This window comes from Guillardia theta (genome assembly GCF_000315625.1).
Source record: "Guillardia theta CCMP2712 unplaced genomic scaffold GUITHscaffold_164, whole genome shotgun sequence".
NCBI lineage: Eukaryota > Cryptophyceae > Pyrenomonadales > Geminigeraceae > Guillardia > Guillardia theta.
In genome coordinates, this window is record NW_005434512.1 from 59,735 (window position 1) to 77,116 (window position 17,382).

Sequence of the window (17,382 nt, forward strand, 5' to 3'; positions counted from 1 at the left end):
TTTGAGCCTCCTGCTCTCGCGCCTCGAACACGCCCCCCAGCTGCTGCCTGACCATGTCCTTGGTCTCCACCTCGTTCTTCGCGTCGTCCCTCGCGTCATACAGCTCGACCAGCTTCTCCTCCCACTCCCTCATCGTCGCCTTGTTCTGCTCCAGCGCTGACTGCATCCCATGCATCTGCTCCTCGATCTCTTGCAGCCTCGTCGCAATCTGCTCCTGCAGCTGATGCACCACCTGCAGCATGCTCGTCGCCGTGTCGCTGCTCGAGCTCGCCAGGATGCTCTTGAACTTCTCGACTGTCTGCGCGAGCTTCGCGTTTCCTGCAGGGGGGACAAGAAGCAGAATTTTCTTCTTGGCTTCCAGCAGGACGTTAGCTGGGCTCTGCTTTGATGACGCTGACGAGAGGGTCTGGATCAGCTGAGCGACCTCGTCGAGGATCGGCTTCTCCGCCTCCAGCTGACTTCTCTCCTCGTCGTACTTGGGCTTCAGCTTCGCCAGGTTCGCTTCCCCGGTCGTCACCGAGGATACGTACAACTGGTACTGCGACTCAGCATATGCAGCTGCTTCCGCCGCTGCCTCTTGCTTCGCAGCTGCCGTTCTGTACCCAGCCTGTGCCTCCAGCCACTTGCGCTTGGCACCTGACAATCAGCTTGAGCATCATCACAAGACTTGGCGGGCCAAACCCTCAGCAGCAAGGCTCAGTTGCTGGTCCCGCTCGTAGAGGGTACTGTTCTCTTTCTATCGAGCAGATAAGAGCGAAGGGGAGGGAGACAAGGGAGTACCGTGATGTTCGCTTGCAGCCCGATGAAGGTGTTCTCAATCAGCTCATACTTGTCCTTCATCGCGCAGTTCGCCTCCAGCATCGTGCCTGCACTCAAAGGAACGTGACGAGATAAAGAGAGCCACTGAAGCCTCTCACTGGCTGAGGGGCGGCGGATCAAGGAGCTGAGGAGCAACTTCGACTGCTTGGGAAACCTCTGAGACCGTCACGTCAGCCGAGTGGGGAAGAAGAGCCTCTCAAGAACGAGCCTGCAGGACTTGCTTCTCAACCTCCCTCTCCATCTCCTTCCTCGCAAACTCCTCCTCCAGCTGGTGCAGCTGCAACCCAGTCACAGACATGATAGCTCGCAGCTCTGGTGTAAAAGAGTTGTGGGATCGTCATCCTCCTACCTTGGAGGGCCAAGTCATGACCGTCACCTGTCCTGCATAATCCACCATGTTCTTCTCCTCCATGGCAGATCCCGTCAGCATCACGATGGCTACCGTACAGGCAAGACCGCCAAGGACAAGGTTGAGCCGCTTCCATGACTTCGCTGGCGCTGCTGCTGCCGCAAGTGTGAGGGAGGAGAGGGGAAGGGCGGGGTCAGTCTTCTACCTGAAGCCGGGAGCATGACAAGAAGTAGCGAGACCCGAAATAGTTTGACACCTGTCAAATGAAAAAAAGGCTCCGACTCTGCCTTTTTAGTTATTACTCCGAGGCTCACGGACACCTAGCTAGCAGGCCCGCCTCACCTCGGAGATGGAAAGTTTCACTTGCGGAGGGGTATCACATGAAGTTACTGCTGCAATCAGTTACAAGCTACAAGACATGGAGTCATGGAATGAGCTCTTGAACAGAAACGAATGGAGTAAGTCATGCAGATTGCATCACTGTAACAAAGTTTCAGATTCGGTTTCCTGTGCCGCGCACACACGCAAGCAGGTGTAGACAGAACGAGGTGCGAAGATGCCCATCTTGTAGCAGAAAGATAGTTTACAGTAGAATGAAACATATAAGGTACTAGGATGTCCCTACAAGTAGTGGAGGAAGGATAGTTCAGTAGATAGACTTCCTTCGCAGTGGATAGGTGGGAGACCGTCTGAGCGGAGAGTGACGGTCGTGCTCCTCCAAGCTTCCCCATTCGTCGAAGTATCGCTCGGACGAGCTGAACGAAGTCGAAGCCAGCTCCTCAAAGCTCGGCTGCTCCAGACCCCTATGCTCGTGCACGGGCTGTGGGTGGTGCCCGGCATGCATGGCCTCCCACAAGCCCGGATGAAACATCTGGTTCCTCTCGTGCTCTACATGATCCCCAGGCAGCAGGCGGCCGAAATCCGCCATGACGTCCCATGCATCCCCGCGTCGATGAGAGGAGGCCGTCCTCTGCGGTCTGAACGGGTTGCAGTCATGCGACATGCGTCGAGGACGCATCTCAATCGGGCTGATGCTGGCGCAGTCATCGGAGGCACAAGGAGACGACATCTGCACAACCATCTGCTGCTTCGCTACAATGTTGGCGTAGAACCTGGTACCCGAAGAGCTTGGTGCCGGCGACAAGCTCGAGCTCGCCCTCCCCATCGTGTGATACATCTTGCGATGCCACGCCAGCCTCAACGGGCTCTCGGCCTCGTCCGGGGAGGAGCACGTTCGTCCTGGGCTGCACGATGAAGGGCTTGAGGAGGCCTCTTGTCGGGCTTGAGGCTTGTGAACGTGGCTTTGGCTATGGTTGTGGCTGTGGCTGTGGCTGTGTCGAATTTCCTTTCTGTTCTTGTACGATTTCTTGATCAGTCGGAGGATCACAGTAAACATGGCCGCAACGACTGAGGCCAAAAAAAGAGAGGAGGCGAAAAATGAGTGAAGCCCTGTCTCCACCTCTCGAACCGCAGATGGCATCATCCCTCCAAACGAAAAAAGCTTGTGCGAGTGCAAACCAAGAATTGACTCGATCATTGGCTAGATTGGTAGTCCCTGGATATGAGACCAGTTGCTTGCATACACTCTAGCCCAATTTGTCGCTCACCAGCGCAGATCCGAAAACAAACTTTTGAAAATCTCAAACTCTTCTAAAACTCCTTGATGCTCGATTCCTTCGCCTTCGTATGCCTTTGAGCACTTGAGCTTGTTCTGCTCTGCTTGCCTGGGCCCTTTCCCCGGTGCCTACGCTCTTCAAGTCTGTGGTATTCTGATCTCTCTGGCGGGAACGTGTCCTCCTATCTCACACTCCGTGCTCTTCTCTTCTCGTTCGCTTCTTGCTCCTGCCCTCCGGCAACCTCTTCCTTTTCTTCCCAAACCCCTACCCCACCCCCCATGGGCTCCCTCCATGAAACACTACCCCTTCTCTTTCAGACTACCCTACCCCTCCCACTCATGGATTTTTTTTTCAGAGGGCTGGTGAGGCTTTAAGACCCCCAACTGTAAACAGAATCGTACCGGTGGTTTACAGTTCCTTCTGTCAAACCCTACTATGACGACCACCCCTACCCCACCTGCACGATATAAGCCAACCACGATGGTCATTGAATTCTAAAAAGGATTATTCCATTGTTAGTTTGCTGCTTTATATTATCTCTTCAATGAATTTTGTTCCTAGTTTTGAAACTTTGCAGAGATAATTTTGAGAACATTTGTGACATTGCACGCCATTTCTTCTCCTTCGACCTCTTCTCCTTACCCCTTACTCATTTTCTATCTCATTGTCAGCATGGTCTCCCCATCTTTCACGTTTGGTTCCCAAAAATTCAATGAGAATCTTTAATTTTCAAACTTTGATCGACTGTATGAAAAGAATATTGAAGCCTGAGGTGTCAGCGAGGGAGTATACAAAACGAACGAACAGGATTTTACAACGTTTCAAACCACAACCGACCTCGTGACTTGTCAGCAGGAACACACAATCTTATGGCAACCCAACGTCGGAGATTCGAAAATAAGATCTTTCATATCAATTTCGTTGAGGATAATGACAGGTTTTATCGTCAGCTTGTCATCACGATTCTCCATTTTTCGGAAACGACAGGGGGTACTTGAAGGTACTCGGACGTTGTGGACAAGGGTAGGGTGACTAGCTTTTTTCGAAAAATAGGTCACGGAGAGAATCATTCAAATGTCGTGATTTCGATTATTTTTATCAGGAAAACAACGTTTGGATCGACCGGCTGCCTCCAGTGACATGGTTACAAAAGTGTGTTTTAGCATAAGCACACGAATCAGAAAACCAAATCTCAGCTTTCAAAAAGGGGATTTCTGATTTTTCAAATGTGATGAGAATATTTGAACTTATCTCCCAATCCTGAGAGCTCTCGTTTCAAATTGAAAACGGTTCTTGGCTTTTTTTACCCAAAACCACCCCCTGGGAACGAGACCACCCTCACCCCCCAGCATAGGCATGATTAATACCACCCCTCCTACCTCAGGCCTTGCATGCGTCCCTCATCCGCCGCAGATAAAAAAGTCACGAGACCCGTAACGTGACGTCCGGCGAGCTGCCTCACCTGTCAGTGCTCACAAGTCCGCCGGCCCGGCGCGGCCTGAGGCGGGCCTCGGGTGAAAGCGGTCCGATCAGGCTCAGTTTACTCACTGAGTCAGTAGTTAGGCTCGGCTCCGAGGCTCGCCGCCGCCGACTGGCGGGGCCGGGCAGCGCACTGGCCAGGCTGCCGCGGCCCGTGGCCCCGCCGCGCTCAGCGGCCCGCTAGTGGTGACAGTGACCATCGGCTCTAGGCTCCGAATCATTGATTGCTCCGCCGGACTAGCCTTGAACGGTCACTCACTGGCACAGCGGCACCGGGTATCAATTATCCGACTGATAGCACCGTACCGTGCGGGCAGTCACGCCACGGATTAAGGTAGTACGCGGCCCACGCCGGCCTGAGCCTCTGCAGCATGACAGTGTGATCCATCGGCAGGGTCGCCGTGCCAGAAACTCGGTGACGGTGATCGGAGAGACCGTCTCACTGTCAAGTTTACTCGATTATCAACCCGACCATGGCCTTTGACGACCTGTGCACTCAGTCGTGATACAGACAGGGCAGGTAGACGAGTAGGAGCAAAACTCATGGCAGGTGTGCGAACAGCTGCAGATGGCGTGAGGAGGGCGGGGAGGGAAGCAGCAACTCACGGATAGAAGACCACTCCCTCATCGTCCTCGATGCATCGGTTGCACTGGTGGCACCAAAGTTGTTGCTGCTCCCTGAAGGCGAAGAGGGTGTCAAACACACAAGAGGGGAGAGCGACAAGCGACCAGTTGAAGTCCTGCCTCGTTCCGAAGAGCTTTCGATTCCGAGGACGAGACACTAGAGTGCGATTCTGACGTAATCTTTTCGACTGTGATGAGCGAACATCCATTTGCCATGGCATTGAATGAGCCTGATGCCACTGATTACTCACTTGCGCAGCCTCCTCCTTCAGAGTCAACTCCTCTCCTCCTCTCTTCCCCCTTCTCAGTCACTCTGTTTTCCCTCCCTCCTCGTGTTTGCCCTCCTGCACGGATCCTCCCAGTCCGACCTTGCAGAACTGAGCTCTGCCAGTTTCCGAGTCACCAAACACGGGCCTGCAAGGTTGGCGAGCAACATCAGAACAAGGAACATGCTTCTTCTCCATCACCGCTTCGTGCAGTTGAAGAATTCGCATAGCTTGCTAACGCAATTGACTTGCCCCTCCTTCCTGTGCATTGAGCAGCGAGTAGCGATGCCCGTGTTGGGGTCCCCGAAGAAAGCTCTCTTACAGCAAGAGGCCTCGCCCTCCTCACAGAGGCGATACTTCCTGACAAGCAAGAATGAGCGGGAGCAGACAGACGATCCTTCCTTGCATACAGCGAGACTTCGTCGTCCGTCTTGTGCAGGTGGCAGTGCCGGCGGGTTCGCGTGAATCTACTCCCATAGGCCGCTGTCAGGTTGCATCCCACCCTCGCGCATCTTCCCTTTGGATGATCGCTCCGTCGTTTTGACCTCAACAGTACATGCCCGTCTAGCTGATGCAGAGAGCAGGCCTGCAATACTCCTCCCTCATACCCAAAGGCAGCGAGGGAGGAGCAGCCCGGGACGCAGCACCTGACGTTCACCATGTCCTTATCTGCGACCCATCGGTCACTCCTCTCAGCTCCATCTCCCTACCTCTGATCACCTGTCGGCAGCCGATGCTGAGCACAGTAGACCCTCTGCTTGCTGACCTCGAACTCGAAGAATTCCCCAAATGTCGATGGCCCGTACTGAGCCAACTTCCTGCAGCCTTCTGCACGACAATGGGAAGGAGCCAGCGCTTTGTGGAAGAGAACGAAGAGGAGGTGAAACAAGAGGGGACGATGTATTGATCCTCGATTATCTTGAGACATGAGAGTTCAATCACAACATGCCTCAAGTCTCATCAAGAGAGAGTATGAAGGCAGTCGATTTGGCCGCAGGATTCCATTTCCAAGGAACGCAGATCACAAATTGTATGGAGCAGTTGCAACCATATCAAAATAGGTGAAAGATGATGAGAATTTCTTGTAATGACCATAAACTGAGTCTCTACATGCTGGGAAGACCCTCAAACATTCAAGTAACTGTTCCACCAAATGATGTACCAACCTAGCAGCGCATGCTTGCTCCCTCTTCTTCCTTCACCTCTTATCTCTCCCTCTTCCTTCTTCCGACTCTCTCCTCTTCCCTCTCAGCTTTCCCCTTCATCCCCTCTCCCCCTCCTGCTTCCTCCTTCATGAATTGCCATCGGTCGCATTCTTATTGCACCCTACCCCTGCCATTCCCTCAGCTATCACCCCACCCCCTGAGACCCACTTTCCCAGCAAATACCCCCTTTGCAACCCGTCACTTCTCACCCCAAGCATTCAGATAGAAAATAGCCTGGATGGAGGGGTGGGTAGTCACCCCCACCCCCTTCATGGCCATGCAGACACCTATTCCATGCTCCGTCACCCACCCCCTAAATATGGAGGAATACTCGGAGCAAGAGGGGGTGCTTACCGAGCGTCATTCCAACCAGCAATGGGGACTATTTGGATCTTTGAGGGTCCCTTATGTTTTAGTACCCCTTATAATTACCAAAAGTACCCACCCATTCGACTTCATTTTGATGACCCCTGGGATTTGTACCCCTTCCCACACTACCCACCCCAACATCCCTACACAGCGCTCTAATTGTCATTGCCGCACAGCTCCCTATGCATGGAAATTTTATGCCAAGGAGGAGAGGACGAGGAAGAGGACGAGGACGAGGACATGGAGATAGACTAGGAAGAGGACGACAATGTCCACATGGATCAGGAAGAGGAAGAGGAGAATGAGGTGAAGGTGAAGGTAAGAGGGACCGGACGAAGGAGGTAAAAGGCGAAACAAGTACCGGAGATCAAACATGTGATAGAGGTCAGGTGCACAGAATGAAAAGGTCAGATGAAAGCCACTTTTCTTCCTATGAAAGCTTGCTGACCTCCTAGATGTCGTCTAACAACACCTTAAGACTTCAAGGCTTGTTTGTTGCTGATAGTGCTCAAACAGGATGCAGTCTTGGTAGCAGATCGCCTCAAGCAGCGTCAAACACCTCAGCCAAGAACTTCTTCATGTCTGCATGAACCTCTTCCTTGCTCAAAGTCACGGGAGATCTTTCAAACTTCCAGCATGAGCTCAGCAGGCTTCTCGCAGATTGCTTCGAGGTTTAAGTTGCGACACAAACGGGATCGCACCTCTGACACAGGTAAGACAAGGTGAAGACGAGGGCGAGGACGAGGACGAGATCATGATGATGACGACGACAATAGAGGAGATGGTGATGGTGACAATTGAACAGAGGCCTTCACGTCGTTTCGGAAACACCTTAAAGTTTCTCGGTCGCGGCTCGAGGACTTGAAGTCGGCGTCCTTATCGCGGATAGAGCAGCACAGGTGACTCGTCGCCTCCTCCTCTTCTGGCTCAATCAACCTTGACAGGAACGAGGGTCAGCACAAGTGGGCAGACTCGCTGCTGAGCTATGGCGAGCATCATGGAGGCCAGCTAGGGGAGCTGCTGATGGAGATGGGAAGGTGGGAAGGAGGAGAGGAAGAGCTGACTAGCATGTGATCCTCTGGTGGAGCAGAGCTCAGAGTCGGCTGGAGCAGGAGCGAGGGGCGCAGCTTGCGTCAGCTCAAGAGCGCTTCCTGCAGTCGGTGACGGAGATCCTCGACGTTCACTTCAGCAGGGTTCACAACAAGAAGATGCTGCTATACTCATACAGGTGGTCGAAAGGAGAAGAGATGCTGTTAGGTGGAGAAACTGACATGGAAGGCTAACAGAGGAGCCGTCGACGAGGCCTCGAGCAAGGTGAAGCATTACCGGCAGAAGATGAAAAGCGGGAAATCGCGGCAGGAGGCGAAAGTGAATAGCGAGAGGATGTTTTCTGTTCCCTCAAGTGCTCTCAGATGGAGTCTTCTATCCGCGACTACATCCAGGCCGAGAACTCTTACGCGCGTCTCAACTCGGAGATCATGACCAGGTTTGTCACCTGAGACCCTCCTGCTCCTCCTCATCCTCCCCCACTTCTCGATCCACCAACCGCCACCACCACTACCTCCTACTCCTTCATCCTCATCCTCATCCTCATCCTCATCCTCGTCCTCATCCTCATCCCCCTATTGCTGTCCTGCTGACAAGCTGTCATGGTGGCGCTAACAGCATCATGGAACTCGAAGCGCAAACAGGTTTCGAGCAAGAGAGGGAGAGGAGGGGTAGAAGGGAGACGGAGTAGAAGTGAAGGAGGGAGACCTGCCACTTACATGTGCTTGCAATTTAGGATTTACGATCATGCAGTCAGCTGCTTCTTTCCTCCTCACAGAAACACAGATCTTGAACGGTAGGACAGTGTCCTCCCCTCCCCTCCCCTCCCCTCAAACTTTTCTCTCTTCTCCTCTCCAACTTTTCTCTCCTCTCCTCTCATAATCTTCTCTCCTCTCCTCTCCTACTCTTTTCTCTTCTCCCCTCCTACTCTTTTCCCTTCTTCTTTCTTCTTCCCTTGTACTCTTTTCTGTCTTGTCGGTCACTTCGGTTCCGCAGATTCTCTCCTGGCTCTGGAAGATCTCAAGCGCCCGATCCAACAATTTCTAGCCAAGTTCGAGGAGAGCAGGTGAGCCTTTGCTGGATGGAACAGCGAAGGGAGGGATGGGAGTATGATGAGAGTTAAGGAGGTCGAGAAGGCAAGAGGAAAGAGAGGGGGGGGAGGATCAGGTTCGACTGAGGAGGGGTTCAGGTTCCCGGTCGAGCAGCTTCTGTCCGACTCGCTGCCAGCTGAAGTGAACAAGGAGGAGGCGGAAACAATGATGGAGGTCCCATATGAGTCCCTTCCCAGCTCACTGACGCCATCGTTCACTGCCACAGCATCCTCCTCTCCTCCTCTCCTCCTCTCCTCTTTTGGTCGTCTCCTCCTCCGCTCCTTCCCTCTTCTCCACGTTTTTGTGACAAGCTCGTTCAGGTCCTGGACCGCGTCTGCCGGCTGCAAGTAGAGCGAGGAAGCGACGGCAGCATGTCGGGGCACCGTCTTCTGTCCTTGACCAGCAGGTCCCCACCTGAGATGCGCAGCTGCTGCTGACTCGCTGCAGGACAATGAAGCGACAAGCGCAGGAGAGCGGGGACGTGACGGAGCTCCGAGCCCAGCAGACCTCCAGCTCCCTCCCATGCTCGACCTCACAGCAAGTCACTCACTCTCACGTATTCGGGCAGCTGCTGGAGCAGATCCCGTCGAAACGGCCGGCAAGGAGCGCAGAGGAGGAGATCATCTCTATCCCCGACGACTTGTCGCAGGCGCCCTGGGTGGTGCAGGAGATCTGCTGGGCCCTGGATGAGAGGGTCGTCGGAGTTGAGGTTGAGATCGAGCCTCCTCCTCCTCCCCCTTCCCCTCCGTCCTCCAATCTCATCCTCCTTTTCCTTATCTGGCCCTCTCCGCTTGACTCACTCTCTTCTTCTCGTGACTGTCCAGAGCATCTTCACAGAGGCTCGGGACCCAAAGCGCATCCAACAGGTGGAAGAGGAGAGGAGAGGAGAGGAGAGGAGAGGAGAGGAGAGGAGAGGAGAGGAGAGGAGGGTCAGGAGCACGTGAGTGGGTTCTAACGTGAGTTGAAGGCGAAGGAGGACATCCAAGAGAAAGATCACCTCTGCTTGAAAAGCTACTCGATGCTCGAGCTGTCTCTGCTGCTTAAGGTTCCTGTGCCTCTCCCTCCCCTCCTCCCTCTTCCTCGTCCTCTCTCCCATCTCACTCGCACTCCCGTTCCTGAGCTCCTTGCAGACTTTCTTGATGGACTTACCGGACCCTCTCATCCCTCACAGTATCCTCCCCTTCTGCTCCTCCCTCCCTCATGTTTGTCAGGTCTCGACGCGAAGGTGGAGGAAACGTCGAACTTGGTGCTGCAGCTGAGAAGAAGAGACCCTAAGCAAGCAGTAGACCTTGTGAAGCTCTTGAAGGTCAGTATCCTCCTCCTCCTGATGCTGCTTGCTGCTTGTTCCTCTCCACTCCTCCTCACTTTCCTTGCGTAGGACCCCACCTTATCTCAGCAGCTCTCTCAGCTCATCTCCTTCCTACCGCAACGAAATTTGGCGACACTCAAGGTGGGGACGGTGGGGAGAGGCGGCGACGGAGGAGGAGGAGGAGTTTGGGTGGCGGGGTGGGATTGCGAGGAGAGGAGCGGAGAGGAGACGTGTCGTAAGCTACCGCAGAGGATGCGAACGACTCTGGTGCGGCTGATGCGACGGACCAAGGAGGAGGAGACGAACATGCGCAACTTCAGCGTCCGCTTGGGCCCCTGCGTTTGTCGTCCGAGGGACTCAGTCAGCCTCACCAAAATCTTCAAGTGAGAGAAAACGAGGAGACACCTGAATATCCTTTCAACGTCCTCTTCCTCCTCCTCCTCATCATCATCATCATCATCATCAGCAGCAGCAGCAGCAGCAGCAGCAGCAGCAGCAGCAGCAGCAGCAGCAGCAGCAGCAGCATCCCTCCACCACTGAAGCCTCTCCTTGCCTCTCTTCTGATCCTTTCTCTCCACCTGCTTCTCCCGCGTGCCTGCCCTTCTCTTGTCCTCTTTCTGTCAGCTCAACTCACTCTCCCTCACTTCTTCTCTCACGCTTCTCCAGCTTCGCGCAGGTCGGTGCTCTCTTTCTCTTCCACGTCCTCTCCCTGCGCGAGCTGCCCAAGTCTCGAGGGTCCCAGGAGCTCTTGGAGGGAGGTGGAAGCCCGCAGCTTCTTCCTACTGACCCTCTCTCACGGCCAGGAAGCTTCTCCTCCAAGGTCTCCGCCGTCCTCTACTCCTTCTCCTCCTCCTCCTCTTCCCCCTCCCTCCTTCCCCAACCCTCCCCCTCCCTCCTCCTCCTCCTCCTTCTCCTGTCCCTCCCTGCCTCCTCCTTTTCTACTTCCTTCCTCGATTGTCCATTTGTCCCCTCCTCTACCCGCTGACCAACGCGCAGGGAAGCAAGCAAGGAGAGGCCTTGGAGGTTCAACTTCAATGGACGGGCGAAGGCTCCGAGCATGCAGGGCTGGAGGGAAGCGGCCGAGAGCCGGAAGCAGCTGCAAGCAGCCACGACGAGGCAGCAGGAGGAGAGGAGGAAGGGCTGCAGGAGGAAGAATGTTTCGCGGGGACAAGCTTCCGAGCTGATCAGTGGAAGACTTTCAAGATCGAGGAGGGGGAAGAGTCGTCTGCTGCCTCCCTGCATTCTGAGAACTGTATGCCGGCACAGGAGGAGGCGGGCGGAGGAGGAAGAGAAGAGAGCGGGGGAGGAGGAGGAGAGAGCGACTACACGGGGACCCTCAAGTCTCAGGCGATGACGGAGGCGTCTGCTGCTGCATCGTCTTCCCTCTGGCACTCGCTGACCCCAACGGCCAAGGACCGCAACTCCAAGGCTCTCCTCCACAGACGCTGCCGGTCCCCTGCGGCCTCGAGAAGTTCATGACTGATGACGTGGCAGGTCGGGTGATGGAGACGTTTACGGCAAGGCCTGCTATGTGTCGACCAACCCCTTTGATAGTCCACGCATCCCTTCCCCAAGGTCTGCACGCTGTGAACTCCTTTCTTCACTACTTTCCCTGTCCCTTTCCTTCTTAACTCACTCACACACACTCTCTCTCTCACTCACTCCTTCGTCGTTTCCTCAAATTTCTTCCTTGCGTGTACCCACAAGTAGTTGCAGAATCGACGAAATTGTGGCGACGCCGACGAGGCAGCAGGGGCGGCTGGTGGGGTGGGAGGAAGCCTCATCGTTCCTTGTGGAGACGGGTGGAGGGAGGGGTGAAGCGAAAGTGAGTGGGGGGCATGCGATCACAGTCAGTCGAGGGTTGCAGGAGCGGGAGCAGAGCGACACGCTCTGATGGCTGGAGGGCTGCAAGGTGTACATACCAGACATGAACTTGTAATGGAAGTTAAACAAACAGTCGCATCCTCCTCCCCTGCTGCTCCTCTCGCTTGCTGGCAGCTGATGCTTCTCGAGGAAGTAGGAAAGCTCTTCACGCAACTTTGCACTGGGGATCGTCAGTTTGCATCGCCCACCAGGAAGCCAGCACCCTCGCCCGAGCCAGAGCCCACAAAGACTCCCTTGCCCGATCCTGTTCCGTTGGAGACGCTCACGTCGCTGCCAGATCCTTCGCCATGCCCGGCCGTCAAGTCAGTTCCCGACAGCTCGCCGTTATCTCCTGCGATGTCGGAGCCTGAGACGTGGCCATCGCCGACGATCACGTCCGTTCCTGATCCTTGACCGTTTCCAATGTTCAACATGGTGCCAGACCCGTAGCCGTCCGTAACGCTGATCCCCGTCCCCGACCCTGACCCGGACACGATGAACATGTCGTGCCCCTCATAGTTCTCCAGGATGCCCTTCCCTTCCACGAACCCATCGCCGACAGTGATCATGTGCCCGGAGCCAACGCCCTTCCCAACCGATACCATCATCCCTGTCCCGTCACCAGAGCCAGCGAACATGCCCGTTCCCATGCCTTCGCCGGTTCCCGCCGTCACGCCATCGCCGTTGACAACTCCCTTGCTGACCGTCACGCCATCGCCTGAGCCGATGCCGTTGGCCACGTGGATTCCAGCACCTGCGGCCAGTGAGCGACGCACCTCTCCCTCCCTTTCCTTCCCTCTCCCTCTTCCTCCCCCCCTTCCTCGCCCTCTCCCTCCCTCTCCCTCCATCGCACTCACCGACAACTTCGCCAGTCTGAAAGTCAGCGCCAGCTCCTTGAGCAGCGACGTCGCCGTTACCCATCACTTGCTCGTTGCCGGCGAAGTTCTTGATGTGATGGTACGAGGCTCCAGCAGTGACTGGAGGAGACGAGCTGTCGTCCGTAGTTGCCACTACAAACCCTGGCTCGCTAGCTGGTTGTGCTGCTGGTGCTGGTGCTGCTGGTGCTGGTGCTGCTGGTGCTGCTGGTGCTGGTGAGTCAGCAGCCGGAGCAGTCGATGCCAGAACTTGTGTGCGAGCATACAGAGAGCTCTGCTTGCGAGAGGCAGCTTTGATCATGGTTTCAGCGAGAGAGATCTGCTCGGGCGTCGAGAGTGAGTGCCAATGCGCATTGGCTGCAAGAAGTTTCGCATCCGTTTGCTGTAGGAGCAAGGAGGTTATCGACAGAACAGAAGGAGGAGCAAAGATCACGTTGGACGTGGAGATGATCATGGCGACAGCTGTGAGCGCGAGAGAGACAAGCACGGCTCCAACAAATGCAGTCAGACGATGATCAGCTGTTGGCCGTCTGACTCCAACAGCATCGAATGCCTGCGAGAAGAGAAGGAGTGAGTCACTATTTATCTCTACCTACAACCCTGGTCGACACCCTCACAGCACCTCAGAGCATCTCCCTTCCATCATGACAGCAAACTTTTCTCACGATTACTCTACGTCCTTACCCACAGCCTCATCATCTTCATCATGTCATCAGCTCTTCTTATCTTCTCTCTCCCGTTGGTTCAGAACCTCCCTCAGTGCCCTGCTCGGCCCAGTTCCTCCTGCCTCCACACGCTTCTCGGCACGTTTCACTTTCCTTCTCTCATCTTTCGTTTCTCATTATTCCATACCTCAAGGTCTCTGCTCTCCAACGCGCCATAGACGACCGACGGCGCTGCTTCCGTGCCCATCCCTCGCGCCATCGTCGCCTTCTATTTTCGGCTCACCCGAAATATCAACCAGCACCCACCCCTACAACCCAACTCTGTCTTTCCCACCCCTACTTAAGACCCCAGATACCACCCGTGGTACTACCGTATCAGCTACAAGGCTTGACTCTACCCCCGGGGGCCCCCAAGGGCTTTCTGCCGGGGCCCCGGGCCGACAGTGCGGGTTGACCTCATCCCCCCTCATACCATGATCTATCAACTTGGCAAACAGCCGCTGAGGCCAGCCAGTGGCAGCGCTGAGCGGCACCCGGCAGGCTGCAAGTTCGGAAGCCTGGGAGGGCCATCGCTGGCCTACTAGCCTACTAGGCTGAGGCCCGGGCCGCCCGGGCCTCAGGCTCGGGCTGATCCGAACTGAACTTCGGAACTTCGGAACTTGGCTCAGCGCTCGGGGCCGCGCCGGGCCGCCCGGTGGCAGAGGGACCACTGAGTCCGCCTCAAAGAAGACATGGTTCATACGAGGACCCCTACCTACTATTGTGCAGCTCAATACACCGGTGTGTTCTCATGCGATCGTCAGCGAAATCAGCCTGTGGAACCGAAATGGAGGATTTATATGATCACGTCGAGAGGAAACAGGTGAAGAAGGGGGGGGGAGGAGGGGGAGGAAGATGGAAGGAGGAAGGGAGACAGACAGACAGACAGACAGACAGACAGACAGAGACAGAGACAGAGACAGAGACAGAGACAGAGACAGAGACAGAGACAGAGACAGAGACAGAGACAGAGACAGAGAGACAGAGACAGAGACAGAGACAGAGACAGAGACAGAGACAGAGACAGAGACAGAGACAGAGACAGAGACAGAGACAGACAGAGACAGAGACAGAGACAGAGACAGAGACAGAGACAGAGACAGAGACAGAGACAGACAGAGACAGAGACAGAGACAGAGAGAGACAGAGACAGAGACAGAGACAGAGACAGAGAGACAGAGAGACAGAGAGACAGAGAGAGACAGATACAAATGTTCAGCAAACGAATTTGTTGAAATGTTTTGCAGTGCGAATGTCTCAATGCAGATGAATCGTTTCCACTGTCAAACGCAATAGACCGCGAGGCGAGAGAAGATGACGAGAAGTTTCTCAAGAGCGACTGTATGATTCAATCGCCTGGTCTATTTCACTGACGGCGAGCAGGCGACGCGCAGCTTTTGCTTCACATCGCCTTTCAGCAAGTGAGGTACCTCAACGCCTGTATGCTTCGCTTACCTGCAAGTGACAGATCGTCAAGATTCACTCGATTGTGAGGAGAAGAGTGCGGTCTGCTCGATGACCGTGATGTTTTATCAGGTCATCTACACATGCCAGAAGCATCGCGCGGTAGGGCCGAAGAAGATTGCTCTGTTTGTCAACAAACCCCACCTAGACTTCAGCAGCTGTGAATCCGAGAAAACCTCTCAGGTCAGCCGTTAAGCGTTTTTGTCCCTGTGTTGACACTTGCGAGCAGGAGATGGAACTGACCGATGACTTGCTTGACGGCAGACCGTTGGAGCTCAAGTTTACTTCCTTTCAGAATGTTTCGAGGTAACATTCTGAAAGAAGGTTGAGGGGGATGAAAGTGAGGTCGCTGGCCAGTCTTTCTATCCTCGTCAAGGGGAACATGAGCGGCGATGAAGACGAACCGACCATCATTAGCAAGCTTTCCTTCCTTGGCTTCACCACCAACATCGAAGTGAGTGAAGACAAGGAAAAGGACTCGAGGTGTCTAGAGCTCATTGGCTGGCAGGGGAGAAAGCGAACTCTTGAAGAGCAGAAGGCCGCATGTGAGCTCACATGCTCAACGTCTTGTTTCTACTCGACGAACCCACTGACAAGTCTGTCTGACCAGCTGCCGGCGATTGGCTGAACCCAAAGTAGGGACGGAGAGAATTGCAAGGGGAAGCAGAACGCAGAAGCACCTGAAGGAAGGAGAGGGACGCTGAGGGAAAGATCATCGCTGGCATGTGCCTTTCATTGTCCATATGCAGTGAGAGTGACAAGTTTACTTTAACCCCCAACATCAAAACCTTCACGTCACAGCAATATCAATTCAAAGAATCTTCGATCGTAGGTTCTCCGACATAAAAGCGAAGCTTTGATCTCGCCTTATTTCACCACAATTTCCCTGAATAGTTTGCTTCTCCATATCCCCTATCTTATTCTCCGTTACAGTTCACTTCGTTTGTCTGCCTTGAGTTGCTCCTCCTTTCCTCTCCTGCAACGAATTTATATGATGTCTTCCTCTCTCCTCTACCTTCATGATTCTTGGTCGCTTCACTCTCCGTTTGTTTCTTCTTGCTCTGTTCTTCTCATCTGGTCTCAGACCTTGTCCTTGCTGCTTTTCTTCCCGTCCCTTTCTCTGCTCCTCCTCCTCCTATCATCCAAACTTGCCTCAGCGCTGGTTGTTGAGAATGGGGGCGCAGGGGTAGCTGAAAGGAGGGGGTGGTGAAACCTTCTGATGACGATGGGGGTGGTCTGGGGCACTTGAGGGGTGGGTGGTTTCAATCTCGCTGTATCTCTCGATCTCAAATTTCAGATACCGCGAGATTGCATCCCATACCATCCCTACCCCCAAAGGTCCCTTCCTTGGTTCTACCCTACCCTTCGATTATCTATGAAACAGTAGATAAACGGAGGGGTACATCCATAGGGAGGTAATTATGAAAGAGGGTCAATTTTTTTGCAGGGTGGCGGTACTTTCAAAGTTCTGTAGTACCTGTATTTAATTAATGAATATATGGGGTGTAAGTCCTAGGGGTGGTATTAGGAGGGGGTAGGGGTACATGGTTTGCGTCTCATAATCTCGAGCGATCTCGCCTTCAGGGATGAAATGGCTCCAGTGAAGGACGGGGGGAGAAGAGCCTGAGGAGAGGAGAGAGGAAGCGAGGAGATGATAGCACAGGATAACACAGCATAGCACAACACAGCACAGCACAGGAAGGCAGGAGAGGAGAGGAGAGGAGAGGAGAGGAGAGCCTCAGATGAAAGGAGAGGTGAGGGGTGGATAGTGAGGTAGAAAAGCCCAAAAGAAGCAGCGAAGAGAGAATTGATGTGCAAGAGAGCGAAAGATTAACGGAGGACAGGCAGCTTTCAAGGTGGAGAAGAGACAAAACATGAAAAAAGAGGAACTGGAACGCAAGGTCAGAGATGAATGAAGAAAAGACGAAGAAAAGACGGGTCAATTTTTTTGCAGGGTGGCGGTACTTTCAACTTTTCAAGTGGGGAGAGGAAATAAGCCCTGTAGAAACAAAGCAGGACATTTATAAGAGAATTGTGGAATAGCATCGAAGCGCAAGCAGTAGAGTAGTGAAAAGGGGAGCAAGAGGTGAGAAAGCGGATCTAAAAGAAAATATAAGATCAGCACAGCATGAGTGTGGAAACGGAGAGGGTGTGTATCTGGGGTGAAAGTGCGATTTGAGGTTAGGATGGATTGAACGAGTAGCTGCTAGATCATGTGAGAGAAGAAAGTGGTAGAGCTAGATGAGAGCTATGACGACTATGTGGGACGAGAGTCCTGCTCTCCCTTTCTCTGAGTTTGAGC

General features: G+C 54.1%; 5 protein-coding genes across 5 annotated transcripts; 2 read left to right on the forward strand and 3 right to left on the reverse strand.

Moving 5' to 3' along the window:
• Positions 1-1,736: 1,736 nt before the first annotated feature.
• GUITHDRAFT_155912 (hypothetical protein) lies at positions 1,737-2,990 on the reverse strand. Its single transcript, XM_005820807.1, has one exon. The coding sequence runs from the start codon at positions 2,703-2,705 to the stop codon at positions 1,815-1,817; it is 891 nt and encodes a 296-aa protein (XP_005820864.1). The 5' UTR covers positions 2,706-2,990; the 3' UTR covers positions 1,737-1,814.
• A 2,560-nt stretch (positions 2,991-5,550) lies between these two features.
• Positions 5,551-5,817, reverse strand: GUITHDRAFT_51093 (hypothetical protein; the record flags this gene model as incomplete). Its single annotated transcript, XM_005820808.1, has 1 exon — positions 5,551-5,817. A coding segment is annotated over one exon (267 nt), but the record flags the coding sequence as incomplete, so codon positions are not given.
• Positions 5,818-7,241: 1,424 nt separating this feature from the next.
• GUITHDRAFT_155913 (hypothetical protein) lies at positions 7,242-8,411 on the forward strand. Its single transcript, XM_005820809.1, has 6 exons — positions 7,242-7,439; positions 7,533-7,626; positions 7,672-7,764; positions 7,818-7,955; positions 8,140-8,213; positions 8,393-8,411. Exons 1-5 carry the CDS (start codon positions 7,364-7,366, stop codon positions 8,207-8,209), a joined length of 471 nt encoding a protein of 156 aa, XP_005820866.1. The 5' UTR covers positions 7,242-7,363; the 3' UTR covers positions 8,210-8,213; positions 8,393-8,411.
• A 3,683-nt stretch (positions 8,412-12,094) lies between these two features.
• GUITHDRAFT_98223 (hypothetical protein) lies at positions 12,095-13,212 on the reverse strand. The gene is made up of 3 exons (XM_005820810.1): positions 12,895-13,212; positions 12,583-12,791; positions 12,095-12,375 (listed from the first exon to the last, which is right to left on the reverse strand). The coding sequence occupies exons 1-3, from the start codon at positions 12,956-12,958 to the stop codon at positions 12,229-12,231; spliced, it is 420 nt and encodes a 139-aa protein (XP_005820867.1). The 5' UTR covers positions 12,959-13,212; the 3' UTR covers positions 12,095-12,228.
• A 1,175-nt stretch (positions 13,213-14,387) lies between these two features.
• GUITHDRAFT_166353 (hypothetical protein) lies at positions 14,388-15,708 on the forward strand (the record flags this gene model as incomplete). The annotated part of the gene is made up of 8 exons (XM_005820811.1): positions 14,388-14,439; positions 14,864-14,957; positions 15,000-15,037; positions 15,085-15,105; positions 15,153-15,263; positions 15,310-15,386; positions 15,438-15,534; positions 15,589-15,708. Exons 1-8 carry the CDS (start codon positions 14,404-14,406, stop codon positions 15,706-15,708), a joined length of 594 nt encoding a protein of 197 aa, XP_005820868.1. The 5' UTR covers positions 14,388-14,403.
• Between the last annotated feature and the right edge of the window lie 1,674 nt (positions 15,709-17,382).

Coding starts and splice junctions, on each gene's coding strand:
- GUITHDRAFT_155912 (XM_005820807.1), bottom strand. CDS start 2,705: ATGATCGAGTCAATTCTTGGTTTGCACTCGCACAAGCTTTTTTCGTTT.
- GUITHDRAFT_155913 (XM_005820809.1), top strand. CDS start 7,364: ATGAGCTCAGCAGGCTTCTCGCAGATTGCTTCGAGGTTTAAGTTGCGA. Junction 7,440..7,532: donor GGATCGCACCTCTGACACAG/GTAAGACAAGGT, acceptor ACAATTGAACAG/AGGCCTTCACGTCGTTTCGG. Junction 7,956..8,139: donor ATGCTGCTATACTCATACAG/GTGGTCGAAAGG, acceptor AAGTGCTCTCAG/ATGGAGTCTTCTATCCGCGA.
- GUITHDRAFT_98223 (XM_005820810.1), bottom strand. CDS start 12,958: ATGGGTAACGGCGACGTCGCTGCTCAAGGAGCTGGCGCTGACTTTCAG. Junction 12,792..12,894: donor TCAGACTGGCGAAGTTGTCG/GTGAGTGCGATG, acceptor CACTGGCCGCAG/GTGCTGGAATCCACGTGGCC. Junction 12,376..12,582: donor TCACTGTCGGCGATGGGTTC/GTGGAAGGGAAG, acceptor GATAACGGCGAG/CTGTCGGGAACTGACTTGAC.